The sequence below is a fragment of the Mytilus trossulus genome, chromosome 3 (assembly GCF_036588685.1).
Source record: "Mytilus trossulus isolate FHL-02 chromosome 3, PNRI_Mtr1.1.1.hap1, whole genome shotgun sequence".
Taxonomy (NCBI): Eukaryota; Metazoa; Mollusca; class Bivalvia; order Mytilida; family Mytilidae; genus Mytilus; species Mytilus trossulus.
This window is the reverse complement of record NC_086375.1, coordinates 23366540-23393063: the sequence shown is the minus strand read 5'-3', so window position 1 is coordinate 23393063 and position 26524 is coordinate 23366540. Positions and strand designations below refer to the sequence as shown.

Sequence of the window (26524 nt, the reverse complement as noted above, 5' to 3'; positions counted from 1 at the left end):
CAAGGGAATACCATATGCAAGGTGTTACCAGATGTATAAAACAAAATTGTACAAAACATTCATTTAATCAACATAAACAAATAAATCATGAAACAATCACTGACATTTCAAAACATACATACATACATGTAAGACTAGAAAAAGTAAGTTAACATCAATTTTTTTTATATATCCTTTGCCCTTGTTCAAATTTACATGTCAATAATTTTAAGCCAGTCATGCTGTTAAAAAAATGTCATTTTTCAACACAAATTTCTTTTTTCTAAGACTTTTTTGTGTCTGTTATTGTGTATATTTATGCCAACTCTAAATAAAATTTACTTACTTACTTACTTACTTACTAAGACTAATCATGATAATAAAATGATGTGTATATGAATTTTAATTGTCTAAACCAAAATATTACTGCAATTGAGTTTGACATAGAATTCTAGATATGTCATTAACAATGTTGGCCAGTAGTTTTTCTATCCTACATACAGCAAACTGCATAGACTTGTATGAATAATAAGAATCCTGTCCAATAAGAAACTTATCACTTTCAATATTGATATCTAGGTTATATTAAAATTAGATATTTCTGTAATTGTTTTGATTATAATTAGTTGTAAATATATATTTCAGTAAGGATAAAAAAGTTCAGAGTTTATAAATCTAATATATGTATCATTCATAATTTTTGATTGATAAAGGGGAAATATAGGGGCCTGATCAAATCCTCTTCTTTACAGTATTTATTATGTTGACAAAAATGGAATGTATTTAGTGTGGAGAATTCATAAGCAAATGTACCATATATGTAATATTCGTGTAAAATATCAGCAGTTTAAATCTTAATAAACATTTTAACATAATAAAAAAAGTCAAACTTAGCACTCTGTGAAAATCACTGCTCAGTAATTGAATTTAAAAGGCAGAATGAGTATTTATCAGCACCTTTGGCAGTGGCGGATCCAGAGGGGCGGGGGGGGGGGGGGGTGGGGTGGGGGGGTGCGCAGGTGCGCACCCCCCCCTTTATTTTGGCCGATCAATGCATTTGAATCGGGACATATGTTTTGCACCCCCCCTTTCGAAAATTCCTGCATCCGCCACTGTTTGGTAACACAGTGTTCTCCCCAGGGTCTGTTAGCATCATGGTAATGTGATGCTATATTTCTTGAATGTAATGCTACCTGAATTGGTTTCTTATATATTATGTTATGGATGTGATGCCATAATTTTTAGAAACAAGATGGTATTTCAATTTCCCCTGTTTACCAGGATGCTAAATGAAATATCTGGGAAGAACACTGTAACATACAAATAAATTTACTGCTGCATTAGTAACTATAATTCAGTATGTCCTTTTGTAGTAAAGTTAAAATGATCAATATTAGTGGAGTATTGTGAATCCCAGTCTCTATAAAATATATCCTCTAATTGTTTGCGTACATTTCCAGCCTCTGCCGTCACGTTCTGATTCACAATTAGCCCTATACCTCCTGTGTCAATAAAGTAATCTCCCGACCAGTTAGATGTTCCTGAAAAAGAAAATATCAGAAGTTTCATTTTTATAAGTTTAGTCCTTTTATTGATACAGCTTCGGAATTGTGAAACCACATACATTCGCAACAAAGATAAAAGAGTGCACACATTTTTTTAAAAATCCATCACATTATATATGTGCCTGTACCAAGCCAGGAACCAGTGGTTGTCATCAGTTACTATCTGGTCTATTTTTTTCTTTTTCATGAATTGTCATAAATTAGGCAGTTGAGTTTTTTGTTTGAATTGTATTAAATTATGTCATGCTGAGGCCTTTTATAGCTGACTAAATGACTTTTGTTCATTGATGTAGGTTGTAGAATAAGTATGTACACTTAAATCCTCTTCAGTTAGATTGTGTGTCGGTTGCCTCATTGGAAATCATACCACATCCTTATTTTACATGGAACCTTTTCCTAACATAAATACCTATATAAAATATAACCCTAAATACTTTAATTATCCATATGCAAACAAAATGAGCTACTGCAATTCACTACATAGTCCAATATGATAAGAGAGAGTTAATTTTAACATTATTGACTGTACAAAAATGATATATTACCAATATAAGCTGTTTTATCTGTAACCATATATTTGTTATGATTTACTCTTGCAAATGGTATTTTCCTCTGACTCTCTGTGAAAGCTGGTACAACAAACATTCTCTGTAAATAAATAAATGGAGAAAGCCAAACTGAAATCTGTACAGGTTCAAAGACTTTTATATGACTTTTGAATGTTCATTTTTGAAAACTTATTTTGTTTTGAACACTGGACCATAAATTAGAGTAAAACAAAATCAATTACCTATTTTTCCTTTGAAAATCCTCTTAAAAAAGTGTAAAATATTCAATAACAGTCAGACTAACAAGTGATGCACTAATATAAACTTTTCTTGTTTTCTTCTACATAGAGTTAAGAAGGACATTCTAATCAAAGACTATTTGGAGGGTGGTTTGAAAATGCTTGATTTGAATATGTTCATTACAGCACTTAAATCAACATGGATTAGGAGGATTTTGCAGAGAGATAGTAAATGGCAAAATATTTTCATGTCAAATATAGATAAAAGAAAGTTGTTTAGTTGTGGTGTTGATTATATTAAACAACTGTATATGACAGTTAACAACCATTTTTGGAAAGATGTACTAAGATCCTGGGAAATGATTATTCAAAAAGAAAGAAATTTTACTTATGATTCATTTTTATCAAATCCACTATGGCTAAATAATAATATTAAGATTGGTCATAAATCAGTATTTTATCAAGATTGGTTCAAAAGTGGTATTAGATTTGTAAATGATATAGTTGACCAAAATGGATTGTATATTTCATTTGATCAATTTAAGCAAATATATAACATTAACACAGATTTTCTTAAATTTAGCAGTGTTATTTCGGCAGTGAAAGAGGCATCCAAATCTTTCCCTAAAGGATCTTACAAATTAGCTTGTCCTTTTATACCATCAGGTCTACAAATATTTTTAAAACATTGTAAAGGATCAAAAGATATGTATTCTGTACTGACAAGAAATAATGTTATTCCTACTGGACAGCTTAAGTGGGTTAAAATTTTAGGTGAACAGAACTTGAACTGGAAAAAGATTTTCAGACTGCCTTTTGCTGTTACTAAAAATAGTAAATTACAGTGGCTGCAATATAGGATTAACCATTGCATTATTGCCACAAATCAATATTTAGTTAAAATAAAATTGACTGATGATCCTTTGTGTACATTTTGTAAATCAGATAATGAGTCTATAGAACACCTATTTTGGAATTGCAATACTGTACAAGATTTTCTACAGGATGTTGATAACTGGTTCCTTTCCGGTGGAATAAGTCTCCCAATGAATAAATTAAACTTTCTTTTTGGAGACTTATCCAAGATATTTCCCAACAACCCATATAACATGATTTTTCTTTATATTAAACAATATATGTATAATTCTAGATGCTTTAAAAAGAATCTCTCATTGCAAGCAATTATAATGAAACTGAAAGACATGTATAAATTAGAGAGTATGATAGCTGTAAAAAATAAAAAGATAACTGAATTTGACAATGTATGGAATGTTTTTGAAAAACTATTATTGTATACCGGCTAATGTCTTTTTTGTTGTTGTTACAATTACTTATGACAACTTAATTATAATCTTTTTTAAAGAAAATATTATTGCCATGTTATGTACTTGATCGTGTTGATGGCTGTTACGAAAGAAATATGTCTCGTAAATTTTCAATTTTTTTTTCAGCATAATTATGTGATATTAAAAATAAAGATAGGGATGTAACTGGATAATCCATTTGAGTTTTTGTTTTTATTTTTTGTTTTTTTGTTTTCCTTCTTTATTTATTTATTTATTTTCTATTTTATTTTACTTTTTTTTTATTCTTTTTTATTTCTTTATCTTTTCAATAGAAAATGTAAAATATTTCCAATTAAGATTTATTTATAAAAATGATATTGTATGTATCTTATATGTATTATATTATATGTATATCATGTATATGTTGTAATTGTTGGAAATAAAAAAATCAAAAGTTAAAAAAAAAAAAAAACTTTTCTTGTTAATTCAAACATGAAAATCAGGTGTCAATCTGCATAAAATAATGTGAAAAGAAGTAATTCTAGTATTTGTTGTCATCTTGAAAAAAAATATATTGGTGTTTGAAGGCACTTTATATTAAAGGGAAACTTCGCAAAAAAATTAAAAAATTGATATTATGTTCATTCTGTATAAAAATGCTCAAATTCATAGATATTAAAGTTTTATTCCACTAGATAAGCGATCACCATCGATTTTAAATTTAGAGTATCAATTCTCAGCGTTCAGCCATTTTGTCTTCTTTCCCGATTAATAAAAACGATATGTCTATAAACCACAAAGAAACAAAACTACAGTAACCAATGTAGTTGTAATTGCGTGTCGATATCTTGTCAATCGTACGGTTGTTTTGTCCGACTAACTAACTTGATACGGAAAATATTCTTATTTTTTTTAAATTACCATGGTCTGTTGTTTTTAAACTGTTGATATTGGAATTAGGTGAAAAGTCAAAGTTGAAATCATAAATAAGTGTTCCGTGAAAATTGTTTGCGAAAATCTAATTTGTTCGTAATTCCTTTAAGTAATAAACTTTTTTCAAATATATTTTGATCTTCCCTCATCTGATCACCAGCATGGCTAAAGGTATTACTTCCAAAGGTATTGTGAGGGGTGTGAGGTGACACGTCCAGGTATTCAAGCGATTTCCTGTCGGGCTTGCAAGTTCATGCATTGTTTCACTTCTGCAGGTATTGATCAGTGTACACGGCTGATAACTTATAACTTATAACTTTCCATTTTGATCTATCAGATGTATAATATACAACTCTGTCTTACTTGTCATAACTAAACTCATACGCTTGTTTATAAATAACATTTCTGGTGTAAAGAATATTATTCATAGAAATATAAATAATACCCAAAAAATAAGATTTTATGTAATTAAAATCTATTTAAATATTTTGTCCAAGGGTGAATTTGGGAAAATGTAATATATACTCATTGTCAATAGTGAAGGACAGATTAGAACAGACCAGAAATATTGATTTAAAAAAATGTACGCACTTGCCAACGATTCGTTTATACGACTGGATAGAAAGTTACAGAACTATAGCGCAATTTAAAATATATACATTGAATATAAGAAAACAACATATATTTTGAATAAATAGGGGTAAAAGTGTTGTAAATAGACTAGTCCACGTATGCCAACAGTACATTCAACATTACACAAATATTATCATAGAATTTTTGAAAAAAATCCTCAAAAATCCTCAAAAGAAATAATGCCTTAGCTTAGATAATTGGTATTCTTTTCACAAAAAGTTTGTGTAAATGATTGTCAAATGAATTTAATTATGTAAGAATAAAATGTTAAAAAGAAACTAAAAAAAATCATGCATGTTGTATTCTTTTGTCAATTAAAAACTTTAAAATTGCAATAGTTTTATAAGCATTTAAACACAGCCAGATTTGAATACAAGTTAAGAAGTTCCAGTAAAGTCAATGATATCAAACAGATGTACGATGGTATATCAAATTGGGTAATATTGCATTTAGTTTTCATTAAAGATTAAAACTACTATTTTTTGCTTCATATTTGAATCTTGAAAGTATTTGAAAGTAATCAAAAATTGTTTCCTTTTATTTTTATACACTTTCGGAATTATGAATCTGAATTTTATTTTCAATTAATTTACACAATTTAATTATTGTATCTTTATTCTCATAGTGTATTTAATCTTAGTGTATTAACATCGTGACAGCATACTCTTTCTAATCCTTTCTGTTTATCCTTTCCAAATAACAACATTTATACCTGTGTACTCTTGAACTCACACCTGCGGTTGACCTCAAGCAGAGAAATATACAGTGACCTTTACAAAATAATATACACACTCTGCTCACACATTAGTTGCATTGAAATGATTATCAAAACAATAACGGTAAATAGAACTGAAATATTTTCAGTTCAATATCAGTACAAATGTTCAATAAATATTTTATGAAAAAAATCTCAACAATAATTAATTAAATTTATTCAAAAACATTTACTAGAGATAATTTTATAGGAGTTTAATTCAATCAATACAAAATGGTATATGCATATTCATTTTCGTTCATTCTTATATTGTGGTTAATAACTACGACCATTTGTCAGCTGTGTGCTTTTAATTACGTGTATTGTCGATAAGCTATATTAAGATTTAAACAGATTTTATTTTTTCCCAGAATTCAATAAATCGGGCTAATACGTCACGACCCACTCAAGAATTCAACCAAAAAAGTTACAAATACTTGATTTTCTCCGTTATCAGCAGGAATATAAATTTAAAACTTTGCAAATGTGTTTTTTATGTTAAGATGAACATAACTAGATTATAAGTAAAAAATCGCAGAATTTCCCTTTAATATTATATGGCTGAAGTGTACAAGAGCAGCTTTTCACACTATAATTCTAAATTACCATCATACATTTTATTACTGAGATAGCCCTAAATTTGAATAAAGACTCACCACTTCTATGTTAGTATGGACTCCATAATCAGAATATTTAAGTACATTCAATGACTTTAGATACAAAGGCATTTCTGCCCACGTATTATTCCAATAACTAATTAACAGCTTTACTGATATCCTCCTGTCAAAAGCAGCTCTACGTAAGGCATCATCTATTACTGGCCAGTATCTATAGAAATAAAAAGTTTGGAGATGATTTCATGAATATCTACACCTTTGAATTTTATAAGTAAACAAAAATGTGTCCATAGTACACGGATGCCCCATCCGCACCTTCATTTTCTATGATCAGTGGCCAGTGAAAATTGGGTAAAATCTCTAAATTGGCATTAATCCATCTGATGAGTTTCGCCTGTTTCAACTGATTTTATTAGTTCGATATTATGTTGTACTGTTATACCACTGTCCCAGGTTCTGGGAGGGCTGGGATCCTGCTTACATGTTTAACCCTGCCATATTATTTATGTATGTGCCTGTTCCTAGTCACAAGCCTGTAAATAAGACAGTTAGTTTTCTCATTAGAATTGATTTATATTGTCATTTCAGGACCTTTTATAGCTATGCCCCCAGGATGGGCTTTGCTCAATGTTGAAGGCCGTACAGTGACCTATAGTTGTTAATTTCTATGTCATTTTTGTCTCATGTGGACAGTTGTCTCATCAGCAATCATACCATATCTTCTATATTATATTAAAAATATAAAGATCATATCATAGGGAACATGCATATCTATGTGTACTTAGTTTCAAGTTTATTGGACTTCAACTTCATCAGAAACTACCTTGATCAAAAACTTAAACCTGAAGCAGAACAGAGGGACAAATAGATGCACAGACTAGAAAACATTATAGATATAGGAAGATGTGGTGTGAGTGCCAATGAGACAACTCTCCATCCAAATAACAATTCAAAAAGTAAACCATTGTATTATGCCCATAAATGGGGCATCAAAATTCAAATGAAATTACAGTCGCTAAACTTTTTACTGACCTGGTGTCTCAATGTTAGAAAGTGTCATGAGGTAAAACTCATTCTCATACAAGTCAAACCAGGTGATATTGTAATAGACATTGCGCAAATATGCACAGAAATTGATTACCTAGATATATATAATTGGTAATGAAATTTCAGTATCACATTGTTGTCAGTTTTTTTTTTTATGACATTCAAAAACTGAATCTTATCACATGAATAAAATTTTGAAAAAGAGAATGTTGTACAAAAGCAATAATCCATGGCCAATGTGTACAAAAATGAAGTTTTATAATATTCAAATGAGACAGAATACTCTAATTTATATTTTATCAGATCCTGCACCTATGTTTTTGATTGCATTTAATTTGGAATACGGCTTGAGATGTCACTAAATTTTTCAAATTTTAGAGAGTAAATTTCTCTCCAATATTAAGGCACCATATATACATAAAATTTAAAAAGAAACCATCTTTTTTTATGTAAAAAAAATAAATATTGTAAAACATTATTATTTTTTTTTTACATAAAAGAAATAAGATTTTCATTAACAATGAGAATAAAACTTACTTTCTAGGTCGAGAGAATTGTGTAGTTGGAAAGTAATCCATTACAGCTATATATACAAATTTATCTGCTTTATGTATGACATCTACTATGGCATCAATGTCTACTGTTCTACCATTTGGACAAAATGGTGGAGGGGAACTCTGAAATGAAAATCATTATGAAACTTTAGAATACATTTATTTTATATGTCATTATAATATATGTACTATAGCACAAATTGTAGAAAATTTGATAAAATCTTTATACTATATCAAAAACTAAAGAATGTATGACAGAAGGTCTAATTAATTTGCATGGTGTGACTGTAATATTTTATTTAAATATCAAATTTGTTATTGTTCTTCAAAATTTTTTTGCTCTTATTCAGATAAATGAGCAATATCTTTAAATTCTTTTCTCAGATTTGACAAATAATCAGCCAGCAGCTTAAAATAGTGTGAGGGCACATTTTTATTGTTTATACTTTTTTTCTTTCTTATCTAAGGAGGGAAAAGTTATCTTAAACTATCATCACTTACTGACAGGTATGTTGTTGCAGCAGTGCCATTATACTGAATCTGCATGGAGGTGTTGCTGTTTATATCTGTACTGTATGATGAAGGCCAGGAAGAAGGAACAGTAGTACCTGGTACACCTAGGTACCAGTACACATCAAATAGTTTACCCATGTCCTTTGCCATACAAGGACAATTATAAATGACTGCTCCTAGCTCTTTAACCTGTAAAAAATAGGAATATTATTAAGACAAATGTTTAAAAGAAAAGGGAACAAATATTTCATGCATTTAAGAACTAGAGGCTCTAAAGAGCCTGTGTCGTTCACCTTGGTCTATGTGAATATTAAACAAAGGAAGCAGATTGAAAATTGACTACAAAGGTCAATAACTCCTACAGGGGGCAATTGACAATTTCGTTCATGTTGACTTATTTGTAGATCTTACTTTGCTGAAAATTATTGCGGTTTATAGTTTACCTATATCTATAATAATATTCAATATAATAACCAAAAACAGCAAAATGTCCTTAAAATTACCAATTCAGTGGCCGCAACCCAAAAACAGGTTGTCCAATTCATCTGAAAATTTCAGGGCAGATAGATCTTGACCTGATTAACAATTTTACCCAATGTCAGATTTGCTCTAAATGCTTTGGTTTTTGAGTTATAAGCCAAAAACTGCATTTTACCCCTATGTTCTATTTATAGCCATGGCGGTCATCTTGGTTAGTTGGCACAATTTTTAAACTAGATACCCCAATGATGATTGTGGCCAAGTTTCAAATAATTTGGCCAAGCAGTTTCAGAGGAGAAGATTTTTCTAAAAGATAACTAAGATTTACGAAAAATGGTTAAAAATTGACTATAAAGGGCAATAACTCCTAAAGTGGTCAACTGATCATTTTGGTCATGTTGACTTATTTGTAGATCTTACTTTGCTGAACATTATTGCTGTCTACAGTTTATCTCTATCTAAAATAATATTCAAGATAATAACCAAAAACAACAAAATTTCCTTAAAATTACAAATTCAGGGGCAGCAACCTAACAACGGAATGTCAGATTTATCTGAAAATTTCAGAGCAGATAGATCTTAACCTGATTAACAATATTACCCCATGTCAGATTTGCCCTAAATGCTTTGGTTTTTGAGTTATAAGCCAAAAACTGCATTTTACCCCTATGTTCTATTTATAGCCATGGCGGCCATCTTGGTTAGTTGGCGCGGTCACCGGACACAATTTTTAAACTATATACCCCAATGATGATTGTGGCCAAGTTTGGTTAAATTTGGCCTAGTAGTTTCAGAGGAGAAGATTTTTGTAAAAGTTAACGCAGGACGACGCCGGACGCCAAGTGATGAGAAAAGCTCACTTGGCCCTTTGGGCCAGGTGAGCTAAAAAGTGAATTACTATGTCAGGAATGATAGAAATGGGAATTAACTATGTCATGTATGTAAGAAAAGAGAAGAACTTTGTACAACTATGTCATGGATGAAAGGAAGGAGAATAAAGTATAATAAAGAAAAACACAATTGATGAGCATGTAAATTGGCAACTTAAACTATTCTAACAACACTAAACTACTGCTTTTTAATTAATAAAAAGATAAGATTTCTATCTGATGGAGTATTTAGTTGGCTAAATAGTTAGATAGGAAGAGTTAGAAAACATAATTAAATTTTTCAAATAAAGATTGAAAAGACAACTAAGAGAAATTGAGTATGTGTGGCAAAAATGAAAAGGTATGGTTTAGGTATGAAAAAATAGGGCAGATTAGGAAATAATACATTATTGCATTGAAATTAGGTCTTTCAACCAAAAAAAAATCAAACAATTATAAAATTGTAAAAGTTCAAAGCTATTCCATTTATATTGTGGAGGTAGGCAGGGACTTTAAAAATCACCCTGCAGCCAACATACAGAAACAACATTTCCTTCCTTTTCTCACAACTCCATTTTAATGGATTAGCCTAAGGCCAGGATTTTTTAATTTGTTGGTTTACAGATCCACTGACCCTATTTTGCCGATTTCCAGAATAAAACTAAAATTGACTTTTCATGCTTTTTTTATTCCCGCCGACCCTAACAAATGCATTATCCCTGGAAATAATTAAAATATTCTTTTTTTATGAAATGTTGTGCACTAATCACTAACAAAATGGATCACACAAAAACTAAAACTTCCAGTTTACGTTTCTAAAAATAGACAAATCAATTATAACTGACCTTGAAATGTTGTTTGCGCAAATAATTTTGCGGAACGAAACCTGTGTTTAAAACCTATTACACAATAAGTTTTTTTCTCTTATTTGTCAGCAGTTTGTAAGATGCATCATCTCATAGAAATAGACTTGTCCAAATGTGGACATGTTGAAGACATCAAGTTAAAGTACTGAATATTAACAATTCATTTGGAATTTTCTTGTTTCATAGATAATAAAAAAAATATCGTCCATTTGGATAAAAAAAAAATGAATGCATGACAACAGATTAACCTGATATTCTCGTTTTTCCAGTGGAGGAGTCTATTACGTTTTTGACACGTGTGTTGAAACTTATTTTTGTACGGCGTTTTTACATTTTTTCTGTAAAAGTTTTTGTGCTTAAAGTTCATTATTCACCAAGTTTTCTGGAATTGATTAAGAGCTACGTGAATCTGTTTTTCTTGATTGTGAAATGACGATTTAATTTTGTCTTTGCACCCCCCTTTTTAAGGGAAAATTATTCTAGACTTTGTCATGTGATGTTTATGACAGCTGAGCAATAATATTTCATCGAACTAAAATTTAAGAAATGATGACAAAATAGCATAACAAACATATTGTTAGAAAGGTGAAATATATATTTATTTTGCAAATTTTTCTGTCTTGAAAGTTGTTTTTTTTTCTTGACCAACCCCCACTTTTTCATTGGGAAAATCCGTAAACCAACAAATTAAAAAAACGTGGCCTAATTAAGGTCCAATAGACCAATAATCCAAGAACAAAATGAGAAATTGCCAATGCTGCTGATTAATGTGCCACAAAAACTTAAGTAAGATATATATAAGCCAGTTGAGCAAAAGCTATGAATGTGCATTATATCTTTCAAACTCACCATTATTTTGCTTAAACAAAAAATCAATATGATGCACATTTTTTGTTGCAGTTATAACTCTTGGACCCATGTTTAAGAGCAAACTGGTTGGTTTTCTTACTAGACTAAATTCAACCTTATTTAAACATGTAGAACAAGAAAGTTAGATGGTATATCCTTACTAGGTCATAGTTAGAAGTTAAACATAGCATGTTGTTCAGAATACAAGAATGTGTCCATAGTACACGGATGCTAGAATACATGCACTATAATTTTCCATGTTAAGTGGACCGTGAAATTGGGGTCAAAACTTTAATGTGGAATTAAAATTAGAAAGATCATATCATAGGGAACATGTGTACTAAGTTTCAAGTTGATGTGACTATAACTTCATCAAAAACTACCTTGACCAAAAACTTTAACCTGAACTTCGCACTATCATTTTCTATGTTCAGTGGACCATGAAATTGGGGTCAAAACTATAATTTGGCATTAAAATTAGAAAGATCAAATCATGAGGAACATGTGTAATAAGTTTCAAGTTGATTGGACTTCAACTTTATCAAAAACTACCTTGACCAAAAACTTTAACCTTAAGCGGGACGAACGAACGAACGAACAGACGGACGAAAAGAGGCACAGACCACAAAACATAATGCCCCTCTACTATCGTAGGTAGGGCATAACAATGTCTATGTACATGTATGAAGGAACTTTTTACGTTGTCATCCAACACAATGGCAAATGGAAATAGCTCTTATATCAAGTCAATAGAGATCTATCCTTCCGTTCACAGACAAAAGAGCCCAAAATAGTGATTAACTATTTACAATGTTTCTTTATTCCTTATTTATCAGTTGTTTTTAGAAAAAAATTGAGCATTTGAAGAATAGTTACTGTAAGATTGATCTGAATGCAAACAAATAATTTATTTGATGAGGTTATAAGTATCTAGGTATTTCTATTATCAAATATTTTATCTTACCTGTGTATAAGATCGCCAGTCTAAGTTGGCACTGCCCACATAGAAATGTTTTCTGTCTATCAACCACATCTTTGTATGGATAATTCCATTACCTAATAGCTTGTCAAAATCCAATGTTCTCACTTCTGCACCAGCTGTTAAAAGAAAAGAAATAAAATATGAAATACCAACAACAACAAAACAAAACAAAATTTATGAGAGAAGACATGTTAAAAATGTAGACAGCAATTTGATGATTGATAGGAGAAAATTTCAGGGATTCAATTTTCAGCTCTCCCTTGACACCATTTGCAAGTATCGTTTAAGAAACAATAATAGCCTGTAGGAAGGGGAGGATAAATGGCTGACCCCAAAAAAGTGAGAGCCATGTCTAGTGTACATGAAAGACACCCTTGTAGATTTTGAAAAAAGAGCAGGCTAATGCCGCTACAAGTCAGCTCTTGTACCTGCAAAGTGGAAAGGGATTAGGCCTAAAATAAAATATTGTTTGTTTTCCCTATCCTGACCAACCCTGCAAAAACGTAACTACTCATAAAATTTTATCGTCCAAACTTAGTCAAATATTATTTTATTCATATCCAATATTCATACTTACCAGATTAAATGGCATTGATCCAGCTTTTAGGAAAAAATAAAAAATTTCCATACCTACCTACATGTACCCACACCTGGCTTGGCAGGTTCAGGATTGGGGAAACAAACAATATATTAATTTAGGCCTCAATATAAGTTGCAATAACTTGTTCACTAATCCACTATAAATAAATATGTTTAAACTAAGGTTTTCAAATTCCAGAGGATTGTACTGTTTAGATCATCATAAAACTATATAAGGCCACACCAATTTAATTTCTTGTTCTACGGATTTTTGAACTCCAAAAATTGGGGCGAGCGAGCGATTTGAAAATTTTAATAAACAAATTTTTTGAGGCAAAGCTTAAAAAGTAAAGGCGAGCGATTATAATTTTTTTTTGTAAACATAAAATAGTAGGTTTTGACTATATTAAAACTTGATTTATTACTTGTACCTTGACATTTCTTTAATTTATGAAGTATTTGTTCCCTGTTCAAAAAGAAATAATTGAATAATTAAATCTGGTCTATGTATGTGACTGGCAATGAGACAATTCTCCATCCAAGTCATAATCAGGTTCAGAACAACCCCTTAATGTTATAAATATCCCTTTTATGAGGGGTCAAAATATTAAAGTTATAATATATTTTTTTTGTAAAAACACTTTTAGTACAAAAAGGCTTTTATTTTCCCAAAAAACTATAATATTTGGTATTAAATGGTCAAAACATGTCCAAGAATTTTATAATATTCCTGGACTTTAACCATGTTATTAACACATTTACTTTAACAGTTTAATATTATTCAAAATAAGTGGACCTATCCCTCTTTTAGAAAAGTTGTTTAAAATATAATGTATTTCTCCTCTTTTTGAGTAAAAAATTCTAAGTTGTCAAAGGTTTTGTATAGTAGCACTGTACAAATCCTTAGTATTTCTATTTTCTTTTCTACAACAGACAGAACAGTAAACATGGTAAAATGACCCCTTCAAGGCCCTTGTCTGAGGGAGGGTTGGTCCCAACCTGATAATAACAAACATATGTCAAAGTACGGCCTTTTACACAGTGCTTTGATCAAGACCAACCAGCAAACTATAATGGCCACAACTAAGTATTGTACACAATTCGAACAGGAAAACCAACGATCTAAATTATATTTCCAAACGGGAAAATACCAATGAACCACATCAACAAACGATAACTGCTGAACAACAGGTCTTTGGATCAACCAGGACAGGTGCACAAACCTGCAGCGGGTATGACCGTCACCATACATCATAATTGCAGTTGAAGGCAAATCCTTCAGAAGTTCTTTGTACTTTATTTTAACAACAAACATTTTTTTATAGGGAATATAAGTTAGGGGAAAGAAACCAACGTTTTGTTGTGTACTGGTATTTCTATTTATATTGGAGAACTCCCGCTTGGAATAAATTGGTTTCATGCTGAAACAAATATTCTTGCAGATATTTACAGTGTTGTGGGGTGCTGATAGGTATAAAATCGTTATATAAAGGCTAGACTGTTATTTAAAAAAAAAACAAATGTTGAGATCTTTATATAATATTTACAAAAAAAACGGTGCGGGAAATGGACATGATTTCATTTCCGGATGCGGGAAGCGGGAATATAATAAAAATAAAAAAAATCTGTTTTGAAAAAAATAGGTGCGGGCGGGTCCGTGGAACAAGGAATCGAATTGGTGTGGCCTAACAGTACAGAAGAAGAAATGAAATCCACTTTAGAACTCGCTTTAGTGGTGAAACTTCTCATTTTGAAAATGTATGGTCTACCCCTGCATTAAATACTAACCATATTTAGCTAATGCTTCTGTGTTGTTATTTCTTCCCTTGGGTTTATTTTGAACAATCTTGATCTTTATCTTTTTGTCTCTACCAGTTGATATCAGAGTTTCAAGGATTGATTCTCCCTGCAAATAAATATAAATAAATTTAAAGCTATTATAAGGAATGAACTAATCCTTTGCAAATTCATCCTGCTTGTTACAAACTCATCAAGATTCCAATCTACTCCCGATCTTGATGTACTCTGTTACACTCTACTAAAAATAGGTATGTGTCAACTTCTACAGTAAAAAAAGTGAAGGGGTCACCAATCTGATCATACAATTTGGGTTTTTAAAAGCTGTAAAATTATTAGTATTATAATGGTAAATTCAGAAATAATACTACTGGCTGAGTATTGCAATTATAACAGCTTTTATTTTTATATCTGATACATGTACATATATATTTCAGAATGACTCTATGCAGCTTTTTATGAAATTGCAATGATTAATCTCTAATTTTGGTTGGTTATGACATATGAAAATCGCACTTATAAATAACTTGTTTTGCATACATGTATATCCTTCTTCAATCATGTTAATGCATAATAATTAAAATAATGACATTTAAATTTAATCATACCTCCCAAGAGGAGTTATCATGGAAGGGTAAATCTTGTCCATTTAGTGTCCAGTAATAAGAAGCTATCTCTATGGTCTCTTTGGCATTAGCCATTAAGCTCATTATCCCTTCATAGGTGGAGGAATGGAGTGGTGCTCCTTTGACGAAGGTTAGATTATCAGGAATACTTTCTACCAGATTTAATCTGTAAGAATAAAGGTTTTCAAATCTAAATATCAAACTATGCATGGTTGTGGTTATTTCCTACATTTATGTGCCAACTTTCATTGTCTGGTGGAAAATATTAAATTGCCTGTAGCACAAAACATTCATGTACATGTATACAATGTTTTATTTTTATACATACAGTTTGTATTTATACATAATAAGGTCCGAGTACACAGTTATCGTCCTTTGATTTTCATTGTCCACAAATATAGTCCTTAATGTGGACAGTGTGTTTCTTGCCAATTTTTGTTATACCCCTTCCAAATTTAATTCTCCATGTTTTATGCCTCATAAAGCAAGTTGGGGGGTGAAATGACACTGTAAAAAAATTTGGGTCATAAATATTTGGGTAAAGTAGTGATTAGGTCCAGCTGAAAAAGGTCAAAAATTAGCACTTCGGAAGCTGTCAAAAGATTTCAAGACCCCCTTAACACAAAATTGTCCATATTTTGAGTTAGAGCTGATGAAGTTTTCTATAAATTTGATATAATTTGTCCCAAAAGTAGTACAACATACTGTAAAAATGTTATTGAGAAAGCGCAGGTGGGATTTTTTTTATTTACATTTATTGTCTAAAAGAAATGCACTACGAAATAACTGTGTACTCAGACCTAAGAGGTGAAATCAGGAAATATAGAATCTGTACTTTAGCAACTTCCCTGAATGATTTGATGGTGTCAATTTGTCAAATAGCATAAAACTAAGGGATTTAAACTTTTATTTGACAGAATTTCTGCAAAAATGACCAATTTTGGCATTATATGGTCAAAATAAGCATTTCATAGTTTTTTCAATTTTGATGCATAAGTGGCATTTTGACTTTCTATCTGACATGTTTTCATGTGTCAATTTTTGTGTTTCTATGCTTTAATCCAGTTGTTTTACTCATTTCTGAACTCTGAATCTACAGAAAAGAAGATTATCTCAGACAATATGAGTAAAGTGTGTTGTATAAATGACCCTCATTTGACACCCTGTTTGGATCAAGTTAAATGTGAGGAGCATGGCACATAAAAGTTGAAGTCCATAATAAAGACCTCACTAAATTTGTATAAAAAGCATTTAACAATGTCTTTTGTACCTGTTTCATTTCACATAATATCTTTCTTTACCCCTGTAGGATACCATGTGGTTCAACTATAAGCCTGTTGAGACTAAAATTGCATGCAAGTTTTTCACTAAAAAGTGAAAAATCTTTGTATCAGACCATACTGTCTGCTCAAAAAGTTGAATGTAAGAGGCTTTTTGTGCTCAGATTTATTGTATCATGTCACCTGAGTATAGAAATGATAGAAAAGACATTTTTTTTTTATTTCTTATAGCTTCAATATGCATTTTTAAATGTAAATATGTGCTACGGCCTAAATTGACCCTAAATTATTTTTAGTCATACTTGGCCTAAGACCCTTTTAAACTAATATGATATGTTATTTGTAAGTTTTCTTTCCATTTAAAGTACAATAAGTACATATGTAAGGATTATTTATAATCAAAAAGCTTCACAAATTTAAAATTACTGGAAAATATTACATCTTCATGTAAGGCTCCCCTTCATTGGAAAACCTCCATTTTTAGGCACAGGCTCATATAAATTTGACTTTTGAAAAATTATGCTAAGTCTAATATATCAAATGAGTACTCTATTGCTTTAAATACATGATGTATTATATATTAAGGCATTTAAAAAGTATTTTTTTGCAATATTTTAATTTTAAAAGCCCCAAATGTTGATAGTTGAAATTTCTCAATTTTAACGTCCAAATTTAACACGTAAAGTTGAATATAGAATTAATCATAGTGTCTATAATATATATCCTATTGTTATGAAACTTTGTAAGCAGTCTTATAATATATTACGCTTATGTCATACCAAGTTCTATAAAGATTGGTCAACTTTTTCTATCCTATTAGGTCCGAGTACACAGTTATCGTCCTTTGATTTTCGTTGTCCACAAATATAGTCCTTAATGTGGACAGTGTGTTTCTTGCCAATTTTTGTTATACCCCTTCCAAATTTAATTCTCCATGTTTTATGCCTCATATAGCAAGTTGGGGGGTAAAATGACACTGTAAAAAAATTTAGGTCATAAATATTTAGGTAAAGTAGTGATTAGGTCCAGCTGAAAAAGGTAAAAAATTAGCACTTCGGAAGCTGTCAAAAGATTTCAAGACCCCCTTAACACAAAATTGTCCATATTTTGAGTTAGAGCTGATGAAGTTTTCTATAAATTTGATATAATTTGTCCCAAAAGTAGTACAACATATTGTAAAAATGTTATTGAGAAAGCGCAGGTGGGATTTTTTTTATTTACATTTATTGTCTAAAAGAAATGCACTACGAAATAACTGTTTACTCAGACCATTTTTTATAAATGGCAGCAAAATGACATAATGATAAGCTTTTCCACCACAATATATTCATATAAGTTGTAGGTGTGTATATTTTTAAAAAACAGTTAAGAGAGGTAATTTTTTTTCTCATACGTTCCTTTTCAGAAATTAAAAAGGTACATTTATCAAATTGTAAAACGACTTAAGAAATATTTTAACTGACCCAAAATACAAGTACAATGTACTTATATACTTACATACATGGGTCTGAACAAGATTGACCCATTAAGCTTTTAGGTTTGATTGATGCTTTGTCATTTTCTGGGCTATAATACACTCCAAAGTATACTCCTAATGTACAAACTGCTGTAACTATCAGAACAATAGCTGTTACTATAGCAGACACTAGAATACATGTTCTCTTTTTGGCTGCAGCATATTTTTGGTGATATTCCACTAAAATCTCCTTATCAGATTCCATCACAGAGGTTTTGGTCTACAAAAGAGTTAATTATAATCAATTTCAACCAGAAACATTGAAAATTGTTTTCTGCATAAGACATGTAAAAGGTTTTGGGTCAACTGGCTCTGCTGATAAATGGTGCCTATACTTAAATAAAAGTCTACATGTAGCTACAACCTTGAAGCCTGATGTTCCCTTCTGCCAGGCCTTCAAGGATATTGTCAGAATATATCTTATTGCAGTGCTATTTGTCTTCCATTATACTGGACATCATAAAGTTTCCTGTAAAATTTGGGCTTCAGAATACTAATACCGTGAAACCTGGGTAAACCAAACCCTAATAAAACCGAATTTCAGTTTAAATCGAACAATTTTCAAAGTCCAACAAAAATTTCCTGATCAATTAACGTTAAATTAACTTGTGAGTTGTTGTAACAAACTAATAACCATGTTTGTGTCTATTAATAAAGTGATTTTTTTTTTAAAGAAACGTTAAACTGGTCAGCTTACCCCATCGCTGATAATGACAAGAAAGGTACTTTCCTTCAGATCAATTTTAACGATAAAGTCTGAGAATAAACTCCACCCCTGCTGTTGTTTTACTCTTATCGTGTGGTGAAGTATCATGCAATCAGCGGGTGGCAAGTTCAGTTTGAGATCTCATGTGTACAATGACGATCTTGATTCAACTACTGAATGGTAATTTGACAGTGACTGGGAATCTGAATTGGTCAGTGAATTAACAAATGAGAAAATATTTATAAAAAGCAAAATCGCTCCATGTCGGACATCTCACAACGAGGAGCGTAATCATTTATATACTTATATATTTACAATGTATGTTTACATCTAAATCAACACAAAAATATATTGTCTTCTGTTGTGTCACCGTTTATTAATTGTCAGTAAGTGCCAAAATTATTTTGGTGTCAAATTCTGTTTACCTCTACAATTCAAACACCTGTGAAAACTGAACAAAACGCGAAGTCCTGTGGGTGTTCAGTTTGGACAGGTTTCACTGTATTAATCAAAAAAGCTGCATACAAGCTATTTTCAATGTGAATGTGTCATGAAAAAAAATAAACTGTTACAGAATTATCGAAAATTTCATTAATTAATCGAAGTTGAATAATAATCTGTAAACAAAATCATATTTTGAGACACCCCCTTTTTGTCCTTTTCCTGCTGAGGAGGTGCTAAACAGGCGCCGCAATCTTTGACAGCGTTCAAAGTATCAATTTTACTGTAGGTTTTTAATGTTCCTTTTTTTGTTTAACTAAACAAACAATGTTAGTACAAGTTTAAAGTATAAACTACCATACCATAAACGTCTGCTCTCTGTTGACATTTCATTCAAATCATGTGCTTTTGACAAATTTGGCGCGCTCGAATTTACACACAATATTTGTGTATTTTTATTTTGTTATTTTCAAATTGACAGTTAAATATGAATGATTATAAATTGTTATAAAATTTAATTAAAGATCTTTAAAATGTTATAGACAGAATTATCCATTTAATTTTTTGTTTTACAAATCAAAATAAAGGGATGTAGCATTCGAACACTCCCACATCTAAACCGGAAGTTTACAAATATTGTCAGGCATTTGACAGCAAAACCACTTTTACGTCTTGCAAGTTTGCTCTTGAATATATGATCTTGTAAAATTGTCAACTCTTTAGAAAACTAACACAAAAAGGTCAGTTAAAAGCGAACCCCCATTGATTTTTACTCATTATATCGGATGTCCTATAAACTTTTGATATAAAACTGCTAAATTGTTGACACTGTTACGGAATTTTCCTCTATTTTTTTTTTATATATCCTCGTGTATTGTATTTTCGACCTACTAACATATTTTTCCGAATTTCCCTGTTATATGTTTGAACATAGACACACCTATTATTTTGAGAGTCGCTAGTATACTTGTGCATAAAATAATTGTATCGGAAATATATTTTGATCTTTAATTTATTTATTTCATTTGAGTTCATTAGATCGGGTACACGACAACTCGTAATTTCGGCAACTCGTACTCAACCAACTCGTAACCATGTTTTATTTGATATTATTTATCTAGTTTATATGCATAGTTATTGTAACTTTCTTTCGTATATCATATATAGCAAAATACAAATAAAAAAACAACTTTCATTGTTAATAAAATGCAATCATAATTGTTTTAAATAAGCTTATCAAATGCTAATTGTTATAATCATTAGTATTCCTTAGAATTGATTGTTTGAAATTGTTTGGACGGCAATTTATTTGATATGCACATTAAAACCGAAAAGAAAATGCATGGCTTAAACGTTGTAAAAACCAAGCTTTGAGAAAAAATATATAAACTATGGTGAAATGTATGATCATCTTCAATTGCAATTGCAAATAAACAAGGACCCTTTCCCAAATTTTATCATATCTTTTATCTTTTTAAAATTGAAGTATAATTGTAATTTTTTATATATCCTTTTAGAAATGTAGTTAAATATATAACAGAAAAAAGAATTATGTTGTATTCTACATGTTCCATGCAGACTTTGATATATAAATTGTGTATCTCAACAGAGACATATAATATAGTACGAGTTGCAGAAAGTACAAGTTGACATGTATCCCATGCAGAAAGATTAGATCTGGTGTGAAGTTGTTTTGATAAGTTAATTAATGGCACGCTTCGTGTGTGAATAAGGGCCGATTTACTGGTAATCGACATGCTTCAGGTGTGAAACAATGATCAATTAATCACCGGCACGCGAATAATAATAAATAATTTGTTTATTAAAGTGTCACACATTACTTGTAATTTCTTATAGATGTATAGGTTAAACAAATTATCAATTAGCATTATAATGTTAAAAATATTTTCTACTAACACGAAAAAACTAAGACATGTTCAACGCAATGTTCACTAAAAAATATCCTTTTCATATTCTATGGATCTACCTCAGGGTGCACTGAGATACCTCAGGGAGTTAAAATATCCATATCTACGGATATAAACGTAGAAAACTTATATTATAATGCTAAAAAATATTGGGTACGACTTAGTAGAAGTACGAGTTGCCGAAAGTACGAGTTGGCTGAGTACGAGTTGCCGAAAGTACGAGTTGACATGTATCCCATTAGATCGATGGCACCTTTGTTGACAAAAACAAGCGTCTTGTGTTTTCGACCTATTTAAAAAACGGGTTAAAAGTCAGAAACGACATGTCGTACAAATCCGGAATTGGTTATAAATTTGATACTAACCGAAGTTAATATCAAAGTGTTAGAGGCGATCAAACTTATGACTTTAAGAATTAAATGGTTAAATATACAACTATAAGATATAAAATATTATTTTGATGTCTTTTTTGGACGATTTGTACACATTTCAGAATGAGGCACTTTGAAGCCTTGTATGGTCTTGTATACATTCATGTTTTTGTTAAATACTTTGGTTAATCCACTGGTGAACATAGTGAAGCGAGGTTGGTGAGTATTGTCTGTAATTTCCACTGACACTGTTTTTTTGGTAAATAAAATTTAACTGATATTTTATTTTTTCGGTAAAAAGCTGTAAGGAGCATGCATATTTCCGTATTCAAATTAACTTTAAGTATTACAACTAACCACCTGACAGTCATGTGACTTAATGACTTTGAAGTTAACTTTGCATGCAAAAAGACCTCTGCCATAAGTTTAGAAAATTTGTTTATTTTAGACCGATTCTTTTGGAAGGTAAAACTAGCATTAGAGGAAAGGGTACAAAAATGTGATATCAAATAAAAAAACGTAAATACTTAATATAATAACTTTATTTGAAAAATCTTCACCACACGTGGTATCATTTGCTATTGTTACTAAGTATAGCAGCCGAATATGACGTCATGCGGGCATGCACAGCATACGGGAAGTGAAAGTACATGTAGAATTAGTTCGAAAACGTCAGACGGTCGAAAACACAATACAAGACGATAGGATATTTAGTCGGATGTCAGAAATCTAAAAGTAAATATTTTAAGCGTAGTTTGATACTGTCAGTCAATCAGTCATTTTCAGCTTCTGTCATCGTCAAATTGGTCAAATTTTTATTGTAATTAGTAAAAATCTTTTTTTCATGGTTCTTTATGCCAGAGGTCTCAAATATCCTACCATAGTCTAAAATCGATCATCTTGTTAATTCGTTCAGTATTTGTTTTTGAACTAACACACAGGTGAACTACGCATTGACTTCACTACGCTACTTCCAGCCACAGTCACTTGTTTCTATCCATTGGAAGACCCACTATCTACGTAAATATACATTTGTACATTGATAGTGGGTCTTCCAATGGATAGAAACAAGTGCCTGTGTGACTGTTTTGATTTCAACTTCTGAATGACTAAAACACAAAATACCACTTCCAGCCTCCATTGCATTGTGTACATTCCATTCAGCGTCATCAATCTTGTGGCAGGCAATACAGGTCTAGCAAATCATATTTTTATGAATTTCAAAATGACACGCTCCTAACGTCTTTTGTGATTTTCCCGTAATAACTCCATCCAAAATGAAAGGAAACTATATGAAAAAACAATGTCCATGCCATAATTTTTGTGCAGTAATATAGAGTAGGCTAATTTATTATACATGTACAAACAATTTACATTTACTTTTCATAGAAAAAAAAAATTGATTTATTATGAAAAGATTGAAATTCTGACCATCATGACTGTAGGTAAATATTCATACAAAATTCCATTGATGTCGAAAGGGATGGCAATGCAAAAAATGAGGTTTCCTGTTGAATAATACCCCAAATTATTGTAAACTGTATTGAAGCAACGTCCCACAAACAAATAATGTTAATGCAGTAGACTGAAAAATCACCTAATTCGACAATAAGCAATTTGATTGGGTAGAACAATTAAATGCATCAGGTGACTGATGCCATTTGAATTCAAATGTAACCCTTTCCTCCATTGAAATTTTTTTTTTGCATACTTGATTCGCATAGGATTTTTTTGATAAAATGCTTAACACATACTTTAAAGTATTAAGGCATTGCGAAAAACAACTATTTTATCAAATAAATGCAAGTCGGATATTCCTATGATATTCCTTTTCATATTGGATACAAATTTTATTAAGTCAACTGCAGACACTTTGCAGTCAAAGTGTTTCAACTGAGGTACTACACAGGCGTCAAAAGGCGTCATTATGGAGTAAGGGGGGTGGCGTCAAAAGGTGTCATTATGGAGGAAAGGGTTAAACAAACAAGGTCAGGTGGTTTAGCATGGGACAGCATCGTACATTAAGTTGCTGAGAAACAATTATGAGTTAACCAAGCTTGACAATACATGGTAATGAAAAATCAAAGCTAAGTCTACAGAAAAAATTAGAAAAAAATTTCCGTAGGTGAACGACTTATCAACATACAGGACAAAGCTGGATAATTAACGTTATTGTTATATTTGGGAAAAAATGATTTTATTTGAGAAAATTCCCAATACATTTTATTATAAAAAAAATGGCATAAAATTCCTCCTTAAAAGTTAAACATTTTCCCAAATTGCCTCAATCCTCAATCTTATGGCCTTTATATGGCACAACTCTTTTCATTGGTGCATATTACAACCTACATGTATGTGAATCTTCATCCAAGTATTTTCCTCCATGTACTTTAATTTTATTTTTGCTTTTACGATTGAAGTTGCTGATGTTCTGGTAAGTCAAAACATTCTTAAAAGTGTTTGCAGTTGCATATGTTGGGTGCACCTACATTGTGCATGTAGTTAGTGTGTTTTTCCCCTGTGTAACATGTACATGTATGTGTAAACACAGTCATTTAAGTCTAAAGCTATAAACATGATAAAGATTAATACATGTAGTTATCAAAGGTACCAGGACTACATAAGACTCATTAACCTTACCATGATAAAAATTTTGAATACCTAGTAAAAAATGCATATGAATTTCTTACTGTTATATACATACTTAAGGTTATTAAGAGAAAAAAGTAAAATCACAAAAATACTGAACTCAGAGGAAAATCAATTCGGAAAGTCCATAATCACATGGCAAAATCAAATATCAAAACTCATCAAAAACGAATGGACAAGAACTGTCATATTCCTGACTTGGTACAGGCATTTTCAAATGTAGAAGATAGTGGATTAAACCTAGTTCTATAGCGCTTACTCTCTCACTTTAATAACAGTCTCATCAAATTCTGTTATATTTACATGATGAATTTAAAAAACCAGTCACAATTAATAAAATAGTCAAAACATGGGTACATCAGTCATCATCATATAACAATTTTAAAAGGAACACAAAAACATCTATCTACGAACACATTGATTGATATGAGTGTCTGACGTCAGAAATTTTTATACGTCACATAAATTTGTCATTCAATGTGCATACAAACAATTTTAAAATTTACATAGGCAATGTAAGCATACAGGGTTAAAAAATCAAAAGTATGTAAGAATAAATTACTGAAATAGACAGAGATTTAAACTAGTCCAAAAGTTATAGTTGGAATTAATGAGAATCCAAAAATAGTTAATTTCACTACGCGATTGAATGATTTTGACGTTTGTGGTTCAACGTATATAGTAATTCATAATAGAAATATATTATAATGACATTTAATAGAACAAAATTACTGACGGGAACTTTTAAAGTACAGAGTCACGTTATAAAAAGGACTTCATCATGAATTTGATGCCAGGCTTCTTGTTTGAACCTTAAGCTTTAACCAGATTAATATAGTCCTGATTTAAAACCATGGATTATAATTTTTTTTTCCAAATTGAAAATGTTATTAGCAATAAAGAAAAGATTCCATGTTTATTTATGCTGCATGTTAATTTATATAAATTCATAATGCAAAATAGAGGAACTATTCCTTTAACAATGTTTACTATCAGGTAATTTTTTTGATTTTTTTTGATAGATTTATCTTAAATCAAATAAGTCTAACTTATCTGCAAATTGATAGACAATCTAGTATTATTGATTTATTTCACTACAACCAATGAAATTAAAAAATATACATGTATTTTGAATTCCCTTTGAATAACAAAATACAATAATATTCCCCTTTCACATGTTTCATGTACAGATAATATTAAATCTTGAAATGCTAAAGTTTTCTATTTTCTCTCAATGTTGCAGCATTTGATAACCTTTAGTGGCGGATGCAATTTTATTTGTAAGGGGGCCCACTGACTGACCTAAGGGGGCCAGCTACAGTCATGCTTCAGTGATTCCCTATATAATCAACCATTTTTTTTGCTCAAAAACGGGATCAGGCTCCCCTTGATACTCCTATTACCTGACTGCTCATTGACTAGAAAAATTGACTGTATTAATTAGTTTAGAGATTTAATGAATGACTTAATCTAAAAAAATTGTTTGTGGAAGCTGATAATAAATTGCATCCTTTCCAATTTATTTTACATTGTAAGTGTTCAAATACTTACTTGATGATATTCACATGACATAGCTTTGATTTAGAATTAAGTGGTCACTTGTAATGTTAATTTACATTTGTCACTTTCCAGTAATATCCTCTTCAATAAAGTTTGATTATTAATTATCAAAACCATTCCATTGTGAAAAGATTATTTAGATAAATTGTACTTCTTAAATGATAATAACATGTATAATGATAAAATTGATGACTACTTCAAGTACAGGAAGTTGTTCATAACATTTTCATGACCTTTTTTTTTAAGGTCAGCACTTACATGTATCACAAAGTCCAAACTTTTTTTTAATTTGACATTTGTTTAGGATCATAAATGAACAAATGAATTTGTTTGGACTGATCATGTGAAAAATCAAGC

General features: G+C 30.8%; 1 protein-coding gene across 2 annotated transcripts; it reads right to left on the bottom strand.

Moving 5' to 3' along the window:
• Window positions 1–1100: 1100 nt before the first annotated feature.
• Window positions 1101–26366, bottom strand: LOC134710650 (5'-3' exonuclease PLD3-like). Of its 2 annotated transcripts, none has more exons than XM_063571037.1 (10): window positions 26159–26366; window positions 18494–18732; window positions 15699–15882; window positions 15082–15199; window positions 12697–12830; window positions 8657–8857; window positions 8139–8278; window positions 6594–6765; window positions 2090–2192; window positions 1101–1520 (listed from the first exon to the last, which is right to left on the bottom strand). In XM_063571037.1, the coding sequence occupies exons 1-10, from the start codon at window positions 26177–26179 to the stop codon at window positions 1327–1329; spliced, it is 1506 nt and encodes a 501-aa protein (XP_063427107.1). In that variant the 5' UTR covers window positions 26180–26366; the 3' UTR covers window positions 1101–1326. The 2 variants fall into 2 exon arrangements, with proteins under 2 accessions (XP_063427107.1, XP_063427108.1); XM_063571038.1 differs by lacking the exon at window positions 26159–26366 and adding an exon at window positions 20022–20125.
• Window positions 26367–26524: the final 158 nt, after the last annotated feature.